Consider the following 11,598-nt stretch of genomic DNA (forward strand, 5'->3'; position numbering starts at 1 on the left):
GATTTTAAAAATATATTATGGGGTAGAGGATGGATGGATGAATACATTCATGGCTTTAAAGTAGAGCTGCAACAATCGACATACTAATGAATATGTATAAATAGTTCTTGGTTCAAAACTGGCAGTAAAAAAGGAAGTTTTACGCTTCTCAATACATAATAATAATAATAATAACATATTATGAATTCTGGGTTTTGGACTGACAAATCATGACATGTAAAGACATTACCTTGGAGGTGATTTTCATTCTTTTTTTAAATTGTTTAGATCAAACAATCAATTTATCTATGAAATGATTTGCAGCCAATTAATTATAAAAATAATCACTGTTGCATTCAATTTCAACTGTACACCAATTAATCATAATGTGTCACCTAGCAGCTCTGCACGGCAGCATCAATGCATCACATCCTGTGGAAACCCCTGTGATTAATATACCATCAAGTATATCTAATTCTAATCAAAGTCTCTCCTTATTTGCCTAAAACATGTCTAAATGATGTCTTTAAGCATCAGAGAACCCGTTGACAGTCGTTGAACAGTTATTGAAGCTGTTTCGTGTTCACCTTGGTGGATTCTGTTGTGCCGCAGTGGTTCTGCTGAGGGTCTGTGTAAGGTCAGCTGTTGGAGCTCACAGGCTTTGTTTACATCTGCGCCGAACAGCAGTGAATCACAGTCGGTGGAGTTGGGAGCGTCTATGTGTTGAAGTGCTGTGTTTGAGTCACTCGGGCCTCTGTGTTTAGAGTCTGTGGGACCACAGGGTTCACATGAGAAGTGGGGAGTTTATCAGTGACTGTAATGCCAACATCCTGGAAACATTGGGGTTTCAGCCCCATGAGTACACTTTCATGAGAAGAGGACGATTATTTTTTGCCCATCACCCTCTTAAAATGTGCTTTTATCTTTGGTTATTAAACAGTAAAAGCCTTTGATGAATACAGCTTGTTTGAAATGAAGCCCAAATTGTGAAGTTGTAATATACAACATGGGACAACTCATCCAAGTCCATTTATTAATATTTAATAATATCCATTCAGTTCTCCCCCATGGTTGGCAAGTGAGTTCAGCAAGTTTGAGCCAAGACATTTATGTCATCCAGATTGTCTTGACAACAGCTGTCCAGATTATGCAACTGTCACATTACACAAACATATTCAACTCAAGCGTTCATTTGAGCTACAATGCATGGGCAGCCACGCGATGGGTGACACGTTTCTTAGAGCCGCTGAAATGGAAAACACTCACGCATCTGGTCATGATGCAGTCTAATTAGAAGACATGGTCCAAATGAGTCAAAGTCGCAAAGAGATGGGATATATTCTTATAAATATGCTTTTAACCATAAATGGGTGCAGTGATCAATATTAAGTTACAAAAAATGAATCAAGTTTATAAGAAGTGAAACACTGAAAATAATCTCCCACATCTGTAGCCAAGCTCTGTTCTTTATTTCGATTTTTAGCTCAGTTTTGGTTTGTAAACCTTAAAACATCTGCTCCTATAAACTGGAGCTTGCAGCTGTTTTAATAAAAAAGATATGTGGGCTATGAGCCAAGCACGATAACATGATGGCAAAAACAAACTTTTCAAAAAACTTGTAATGGAGTGAATATTGAGCTTGGATTTATCAGAACACAAAAGAATTAAAGAAACAGTGTTTGTCGTGTCTTCTCGATGTGTAATTGAGTAACTGTAATCTATGTAATCCAAGTGGCCAAATCTATGAATGCCCCTTTCAGTGTTTTTGTCTTTGCACATTTTCAAATTAAATATTCAAATAGACATTGGCCGCCCATAAAGCATCAACTTATCTTCAATCTGTCTTTCCTTTCTCCCATGCACAGAGGGAAAAACAAAACCAAGCTCTGACACCAAATCAGCCACCGACAGAGCCGACGCTGCACAGACGGCTCCGGAGGTGATGGATGTGGAGGGGGTCCATCTGGAGGAGGGGACACTGGAAACATCCCAGGGAGAGGAGTCTGAGCTCAGCCTAAGCTTCCAGGGCTACGTGGCTGAGCTGCGGCAGTGCCAGAGCAAGCTGAGGAGCACCCAGATACCCCAGAGTGGCCGGAACCCACCAGAGGGCCAGGACTGCCAGACAGACCTTTACAAGGCCACAATCGTCTAAAGGGAAACCCCACTGCTGCACTTTTTAAGCCTAAGGCACTGTCAAACGATGGGCTGCATGTACACTCCAAAAAAAAGTCAATATTATGGTGATAGATATTGTATATTTGTTACGAATTCTGGCGTATTCTTGTCGATTTTTAGTACTGGTTGTAATTTTTAGGCAGTGATGTTTTTGTTATGCTTTAGTTTAATAATGAAGTTCAAAATCATTCTATTGTGAGCCATGTTAGACTAAGGACAACAATGGAAGAAGCCTGAAATTAACTTAATGGTACCAGTTTCTAATAGGCATTTAGGATTGAAAGTTGTCATTATTGGGTTTATTATAAATGTAACTCTCTTATAAGCTATCAGTATGAATTGAACAGCTAAATTAAAATACCTTGATTATGCCATCAATTACATTTAAAGACACTCGCCGGTTAGGAAAATTGTGAGATGTAGATGAGAAGCTCTGAACAAATGTATTGAATGAACTCAAAAGTATAACCAAAATCTAAAATAATACCATTAATTAAGCTATTCATTGCAACTTAAAGTTTGAACAAAAAATCTTGACCTAATGTCAATTTACTAGCTTTTCTTCTGCTGAGGAAGGCTGTGAGATATAGTGGAAAGATAAAAAATATTCATCTAGTAAGAGCACCTTGGGCTAAAACATTTTTGTCAAACTACTGTTACCCTGTTAGAAAGTGGTACCAAATGTTCTGGCATCATATGCTAGATCGTACTTTGTTATAGGATCAAAAGGGAGGTAAATCACAATTTTTCTTGCATATTTAAGTTTTTTTGTATATATTTTCTTCTTATGTTTTACAGATAATACATGATGGTACCTTTGTTGCCTGTACTTCCTGCTTCTGTGGTTGTGTGAGGTTGTCCACATGTTGAATGATTAAAAAGCTTTGTTTGCTGTAATTCGAATCAAAAGTTCTCTTTTCGTTTGTAAGTGCATAATTTATAGGATTAATTCATTGTTTTATGTCAGAAAAGGAATCCTTTAACATCCTGTAATAACCCCCTAAACACCCTTGTGAAAAAATAGTTGAAATACTCCTCTGTTGTACTTTATTACCCCAAGTCTTACATAAAACAATCTCTGCCCTGAATTCTTCTTCTTCTCGTCATATTTGGCCAGCTTAATGTGTTTGCTAAGTTAGTGGGACTTGTAAATAATTAACGTTGGAGGTGTCTTAGTTGAACAATTTTACCTTCACCTGGGATTTTTTTTTTTTTTTTACCAATGCAAGGTGCTGTTCAATTGTCCAACCTCCTCTTTGTATTGTTAGCTCAGCATCTGGAAGGAGATCATTACAGCTGGGGAAAATTAGAGGTTAGATGATGGGAATGGGTAGTTTGTCTTGACACAGCATGTCACTGCTGGAATGCCGACAACACACAAGGTTGGTTGGGCTCTTCACTTTCATACTTGTCCTATTTCAAAGGGCCTGTAATTATTGAGTTCTAGATGAGAACTGTACTTTCTGCCTTATCCTTGATTCACCTTACATTTGGCTTATCTGATTTTAAAAACAAGATATAACCCAATGGCCCATCTGTGAATGTTTTTATGCCTAGACTGCTTCCACATTGTGCTCTTTTGTTGTGACATCAGCTAGCACTACTTTTCCCAGGGTAACATACTGTCTGTGACAAGTAGGTATCGGCAGTTAAACAGCACTGTTTGTTAGCACACCAAATGCCAGCTTTCCTCTTTAGCTTAGCGTTATTTAAGCTAACTTCTAAGCATGCTTAAACATCGGCATGACTCATGGTACTTGACTTAATTTCCTCTGCAATTAATTATAAAATGATCACGACAGCCTTGAACTTCCAAGTCAAACTTTGTTCAACCCATTTACTTTAATTCGTTTAGAATACATTATGTGGGACCCGTAAGGTTAGCATTTCTGTTTGGGACACGCGTTAGCTAAAGTTAACTGGGCTAAAGACACGAGCTAACTAATGAATTTGATGTCAGAATTAAAATTGAACTTAGTCGTGGTTTCTCCTGTAAGTGTTCATTTAAAAAGGGGTTGTTATAATACTGTATGTCAATTGGTTTAATTATATTACTGAGGCTACATCACGTTACTTAACAGTAGAGTTAGCCTAATATGTTTTAACTAGACCTCAACATGCATTAATCCCATTAGTTTAGTTAACCTGCAATTTACTGCTGGTGATAAACTTACAAAGACATGTCAAAAGTTACTATTATATTATTCAGTCTTTATTAACTAAACAAGTTTACAAAATCCAGACACCACAGTTGACACATATCATATGAGGCATAAAGTTAAGTGACACTGCAGTACAAAAAAGTTACTTTAACACGGTGCCTGAGTCTGAAAAGTTGGGAGTTTGCAGCAGATAGTCCCCCCGCCTCTGCCTCTGGAAAGTTTTGGTCTGTGCTCTCTCCATGGATAACTAACAATGATAAACCGTGGGCGTCTGCAGAGAGGTGCAGAGGGAACACCAGTCGGGATATAGGATGCCTCGGAGATAGACGAGCCCAATGACGCAACGGGTTTACTCAATACATCTTGAAAGTGCGAGGGACAGGATAATACTTGCAGGGTTTCCCACGTCTCCTATGACCCAACGCAGGCTGATCACTTGGAAACTGACAGATATAACGTGACAGGCTCACAGATCCTCCTCGGACTTCTGGAAACAAGCTTCTCCGGATGGACCAACAAACTTTCATGATGGCATACTTTGTATTACTTTTTCTACCTTGTGTTTTCAGTTCAAGGGGGGTAAGTTTTAACCACCCTACCTACTTGTTTTAATCAATTTGGCGTGAAAAGTGAATTGCAATAACTTATTTTCACTTATTTCAGCGCATACTGTCTGCTCGGTATGAATCCATGACCTCACAAGTGCCATACAGCGGGGTCCGGAAAGGTAGGGTTTACCTAAGTCCTGGGTTTGATTTAGATGAGAAAAGAGGGATGGTGCACATTTAACTGGCAGTGAATGTCATATATTTTTAGCTTACAGATAAAGTTGTGGGTGCAACTTTAACTGTAATCCCTTCGGAGTTAGTGCTTGTATAGGTCTGTTACCTGTAGATTTAGGTATCTAGGGAGATGGATTTACTATTCAATGATCAGAGCTATTCAAAGTCAAAGGAGTCTTTGTGTTTGAGGTGCAGGGGGGGAATTGCATTTTTTTCCAGCCAGTTTCTGATTTCACTCGTTTGTGTTCTCTGAAAATCACTAACAAGCTGTGTTTTCTTTCACTGTTGCCAGTTCTAACAACAGACAACAAAGAATGTAAATTCCCATTTCGTCAGGGGGGAAGAATTCATCACCACTGCCTCACCATCCGGTCCTCCAAACCCTGGTGAGTTTTTATTTTTTCACAATCAACCACCTGTGTGTAATGGTAATAACTTACCACACACTTGCCTTAGACCACACGTGACAGGTAGAAGTGCTGCCTCGTCACATTTTGGTTTTGTGCTGACTCACACGCCTTGTATACTTCATCCTAACGCCGACCGCAGGTGTTACGTTTTAGGTGTTTGTATGAATTATCCTCAAGTTGGCATGACATTGAAATTAACAAAAACACTGGTTTTTTCCATCATGCAATGCGGTAATTGAAGTGATTTCCTGATGACACTAGTGCAGTGTGTAATTGGGGTGTGTAGTGGCTGCCAATTACAGTCACAGTAATGGGGGATTTACTGTGTCATAGGGGAACATAATGCCATTTTTTAATAAGCTAATTTGCTTTAATTAATTGCTCATTGCTGGATGGCCGTCTAATGATTTGTGTGCCCTGTCAGGAATATTATAATAGTTGTATTACACTTATTAAAGGTGACATTAGATAGAGTATAGAAAATCCTCTGTAAACTGTTGCTGTGGCTGTAGTTCATACATTCTCATCCTTCGGGTGAATAAACAGCTGTCACAGTTAAACCACATTTGTATTGTTTTAGATTGTGTTTTAGCAACATAATCTTCCTTTTTTATTAGATTTTTCTATTTTGGAAAACTTGCTGACAGGCTTTTCCAGTCTTCATTCTTTGGAATTGAGACAAGAAGGGTGGGTGCCAGCAAGTTGGAGCAACATGAATGCAATTATATATGGCCCAACATCCCGGTCCACCTATACTGCAATGTGACCCTGCATGTTTTTGCGATGCGTTCATGAGCTCAGCGTCAGGAGAGGTTTGTCATTATACTGCAGATTAACCGAGCGGTCCAGGACCAGGAGTATACCGATGTTGCTTTGATTAAAGAAGTGGATGATTGACAGAGTAAGAGAGTGTCAGTCGGTTGTGGTTTAATGAGGTTTTCTTTTTCTCACAGAATCAAAGTGGCATTCAAAAGTACCGCATTTCAGTTACAAAGAAATTGTTAGTGCGGCTTGTTAGTACTTGTTGCTTGTAAGACGTCGTTTAAGGGTGAATAAAAGACTCTCTCGATATAAGTGGGTTTATGTCATAAAAGCAGTTAATGCTTATTGTGAAACTGTTAATGGAAAAAATAAGCAGGTAGTTGTGTCTCTATTTGAATGCCAAGAACAACACTAAGCGTCAACTTTTTGAGGCAGAACTAGAGCTAAATGCTAAAATCAGCAAGCTAACATACTCATTTAAAAAAATGTGCTTATGTTTAGGTAATGTTAAGCATATTCACCAGCTTTCTAACTAGCACTAAACATAAAGTGCATTTGAGGATAATGGGAGTGTACTTAGTTTTGCACAATTTATTATTAAAAAAAAAGTATTGGACGCACTGAAGAGGATCATCAAGAGCTCAGTAAGTAAGAATTCATCTTGAAGGAGGGTTAATGTCTCTATCAAATTACATGTCAACCAATCCTATAGCTGTTAAGGCATTCCCTTTCCATGAATTTCTCTTAAAAAAGCCAAATTAATCTGTCAAAATGAGTTTTCAATCTATAAAGCAATATTATGAATTGGCCCAGAAATTGCTACAAAGAAAGAATTATGAATGTATATTAGGGTTGCACCAAAGTGAAATTCTGGGCGGTTATGACTGAAGAATTGTTAACAGATTGCAGTAACTGATGTATTCAGTTTTTGTTATGGATACTGTTTTTGTGGTTATATATATAAAAAAAAATAATTGAACTGATCGGAAATTGTTAAGTTCTTTGTTGCACTCATCTTGCAATAAGCACAAACTGAATCTTACAAACTTATGAAACAGCCTCTTAAGTAATCTTTTTATTTTATTAATATTTATAAAGTGTGTTCAACCTGCTATACAGCGACCTTTACCTTTAGCATACTGTACTTAATATTAAAGATACTGTGAGCATCTCTACCTTGTGGCCGCTCTATCTCTCATGTGGTTTGAATATCAACATGTTGTCTACTGATGTTTTGCAGATAGATCAGTGCAACTGCATGATTTACTCTAGGGATGCTCCGATCGATCGATATCGGCCGATCGATATCGGCCGATCGATCGGTGCTCTCTAAAAATGCTGATCGCATGACATAAAATACATGACACTTTTCTCTGTGTGCGGCAAAATAAGCTCGCCAAAATGGCTTCACCGGTCTGGCAGTATTTTAGGGTGTCCGAAAAAGACAATAAAAAAGGGACTCATCTAGAGACTCTGCACCGTGCTCTGATGCTGTTGCTTTCTGCTTTATGAACGTGGACAACAGAAAAAAAAATATTCTTCATGACCAAAGTTGGAATTGAAATAAAAAAGAAAAGTGAAATTTATGCTCGTCACCCTCTGAGGGTGACGAGCATAAATTTCACTTTTCTTTTTTATTTCAATTCCAACTTTGGTCATGAAGAATATTTTTTTTTCTGTTGTCCACGTTCATAAAGCAGNACACACACACACACACACACACACACACACACACACACACACACACACACACACGCAGAAACATGCAAGACAAATATGTGTCAATCATGTCTTGATTTCCCAATGAAGTATGTCAGCGACATGAATACAGTTAGACAATGACAGGTTACTTTCTTTCACTCTCAAATTAGTCAGAACACGTCTTAAAAAAAAAATCAGTTTCAGCAGCTCGCTCTTGTTTCCACCTGCCACCATTAATCAAACCATTATCACACACACATGAATGAACAAGAATGCACTGTGTGAACATGAACACGTGACTGATACACTTAGAGAGAATGACTTCCTGCTACTACAGGTCTGCTTTCACTCACCGACGCTGCAGTGGGGGCCACCGTAGCCCCACCTGCAGTTACACACCTCCTTTCGGGTGGCTGTGATCCGTCGACACGTCCCGTCGTTCTGACAAGGGTTTGAACGGCACACTGAACACACAAAGGCAAAACAGGGCACATCATATTCAGCGTTCATACTGTTTATTTCCACAAAATGTATGTCTGTACTATGCGTGTTCAACGATAAGAGATTGTTTGGTCCATTTAGGGATGTGGAAACAAGCCATTAACAAAACACTGACATATCATATATGGCGTTTGTTGACAGGCAGCTTATTTACACATGTAGCAGATACAAAGCCACATCATCAATCACTTAATAATTTGCTTTTGGGCACCTCATCAAAGCTCAATATTTCCTCTCTTTTAGCTCCTATTTTGGTCTCTACCACGCTTTTAGCCGTAACAAGCAGCTGTTTGTTTTTATAGAACAAAGTGTTGATAAATGACACTATTTACATAGCAACAAACACCAGATAGACAAAGTTAGCAACCAGCTCGTCAACATAGCAGAGCATTTAGCAGCTAAAGGGACAAGAGATATTTCCCTTAATAGTTGGTCTGCTTGTTGTGTAAATATGAAAACAAATTCTAAAATGAGCTCCATGCAGCTTTGAAAGGTGACAATACTCTATGTTAATGTAATATCGTCAGCAAGCTGTGCTGGTCTTAAGAGACAAGAAAGTAATTGAATGCCGCTTAAATTAAATAAATGAACCTGAACCTCGTGACGCAACATCTGTATATCTCTGCACGAGAACTCAAAATAAACATAAGTGCAATTACATTCCAAAGCTGAATCTAAGGTCATGCAGGTGCATTCAGCTTAAAGGAGATCTTTTTTCTCCCAATGTAAGATAAGCCCCTACCATCACGACAAAAAGCGGTTTCGGCTCACGGAGCATGAAACCGACTCCCTGCTCCCTCTTTTATGCCGGGGAATCTGATTAATGCCCAAGAACATCCTCCCCATAGAGATGAAAGTACCTCATGGACCCGTGGGGTGTGTCCTAAAACACCATTCCTGAGTCACAGTGAGTCATATAATCTGTCTTTTCTTCCACGGCAAAGTTAGGCTTGTAACTATGGAGCCGTGATCAAAGAGAGAAAGCCTGTCCCCGGGCTGGGAGGAGACCTGACACTTGTATCTTTTGAGGTTTGATAAGTAAGAAAAAGCTTGTGAAAAAAAGGCATCTTTCCTTAGAGTGCACTATTCTCCATTTGTAGTTAGTTAATGTGTGTCTCCTGCAAATGTGGCTTATTCTTCTTCATGCAAGGTAAAGAAGGTTCACCTAACTGACAGTTTGTGGAAGTAGTGCATAGTGTTTAGGTTACGGTAAATACATCCTCATCTTGGGTTTCACTCATCGTCTCAACAAAAGCACAGGATTGAAGCAGCTGAAAACACGTCTTACTTGTGTAGCGGACTCTTTCACACTCGATTTCCCCCGCCACACATGTGCACTGTTCCACATTACGGAGGTGAATTCGTCCCCAAGTCTCTCCGGCTTCATAATAGTGCAGGTGTACCATTTCATAGCATTTCTCTGTGGACGCATGAAAGGCAATAGGTTGAAATGTGAGAGGGTATTGAAGAGCTCAATGGAGCGCGCAGAGCAACGTCTCATGGCTGAGCTGAGCAAGATGCATTCAAATTAGAAACATTTGTGTGTCTTTTTGGTGTTTATGTTTGATTGAGAGCCATTCAAAAAGGACTTTGAGTGAGTGATTTGCAAAATGACTCATAACAGACCTGTGTGAAATTAAAGGGGAAACTTCTTTAACAGAGATAAGAGAGGGAAGAAGTAAAGCCTGACATCTTTTCTAGGTCTTTGAAATAAGAGCTTGACAAACAAGATTTTAAATAAAAAGAAGAAATCATTTTAATATGACCAATCTGCAAATCATGTGACATAAAAAGCCATTGAAAGGCTTTTTTAATATTGTTTTGACACTTTCGCACTAACAATTCCCAAAGCTTTTCCGACAGGGAGCATAATGCCTTTTTCCAATGTGCGTTATTGAACTGAATTCAACCTACAAAACTTAATTTACTGATGAATACCATCAAGCTCTTGGAAAAAGCCAGTTCCTTAACCTGCTTTTCAGAGGTGAAGAATTCATTTTGGGGCTCATTTTTCAACATGACTAGGAATAAAGTTATCAGATTGAAATCATAACCCTCTGCATATGTTTCCTATAAACATAATCAGACAAATTGCAGAGTTTGTACATTTGAAAGTTATCAAAGAACCTTTATTTTCTTTTGCGGCAGTAAGTATGTAAGCTTCCTGATTTGCAAAATGATAAGAAAACACTGAATGAAGGCACAATTAAAAAGGGATGGCCATGAGAGTCTGATGTGTTGTGTTAAGATTGAATGGAGGATATATATAACAAAACAGTGGAAGTCATGTCATTCATAAAGAATAACTATCTCAGAGTGTACATACTGTGCTCACAGTGTGTGCCAGTGAAGCTCTCCGGACAGGAGCACTCAGCAGACTTATTAGTGTGTGGGATCCGTGTGCAGACCCCTCCATTCTGACAGAGGGTCACCTGACATGGGTCTGTGATTCTGCGCGACATGTGGACAGAAACTGAAACACATCAACATGGACGGACACAGTTAGAGGATAGCCATGACAGTATCATGATTGATTAACTGCACTGTGTTTAGTACACTTACCATCTGGATTCATTTTCTGTGGCGCACAGAAACCGTACTGCCGGTCCCGATCGAAATTATGAGTGAGGGAGCACCTGCAACAGAGGAGTAATATAATAGAGTCTCCAGCATGTCACCGAGATTAAAAAAAGGAGACATTTGCATCGAGATTAGGGTTTGGCAATATCCTAATGTTACCGTGAAAAATACATCAACTGTCTGAGATTGTTAGACGATGTTCCAGTGTGTCTCAGCCTTTGACAACTCAGTATGCATGCAGCATGAGTAAATTAGGGATGCACCGATTTTTGGGGCCGATACAGATCGCCGATCTGATCGAGTGGGCGGGGCCATTTTTTTTTCTGTTGTCCACATTCATAAAGCAGAAAGCAACAGCATCAGAGCACGGTGCAGAGTCTCTAGATGAGTCCCTTTTTTATTGTCTTTTTCGGACACCCTAAAATACTGCCAGACCGGTGAAGCCATTTTGGCGAGCTTATTTTGCTGCACACAGAGAAAAGTGTCATGTATTTTATGTCATGCGATCAGCATTTTTAGAGAGCACCGATCGATCGGCCGATATCG

At 39.2% G+C, this 11,598-nt stretch overlaps 1 protein-coding gene across 1 annotated transcript in view; it reads left to right on the plus strand.

Moving 5' to 3' along the window:
- The first annotated feature begins 3,386 nt into the window (after positions 1–3,386).
- Positions 3,387–11,598, plus strand: part of LOC104952654 (hepatocyte growth factor activator) — a 15,796-nt gene continuing 7,584 nt past the window's right edge. Inside the window, exons 1-5 of the mRNA XM_010779511.1 lie at positions 3,387–3,536; positions 4,594–4,895; positions 4,980–5,043; positions 5,391–5,484; positions 8,309–8,366. Of these exons, the coding sequence (XP_010777813.1) occupies positions 4,824–4,895; positions 4,980–5,043; positions 5,391–5,484; positions 8,309–8,366 (288 nt within the window). The 5' untranslated portion in view covers positions 3,387–3,536; positions 4,594–4,823. The remainder of the gene's footprint in view (positions 3,537–4,593; positions 4,896–4,979; positions 5,044–5,390; positions 5,485–8,308; positions 8,367–11,598) is intronic.

Source organism: Notothenia coriiceps, unplaced genomic scaffold, assembly GCF_000735185.1.
Source record: "Notothenia coriiceps isolate Sejong01 unplaced genomic scaffold, NC01 NC01_scaffold00020311, whole genome shotgun sequence".
Taxonomy (NCBI): Eukaryota; Metazoa; Chordata; class Actinopteri; order Perciformes; family Nototheniidae; genus Notothenia; species Notothenia coriiceps.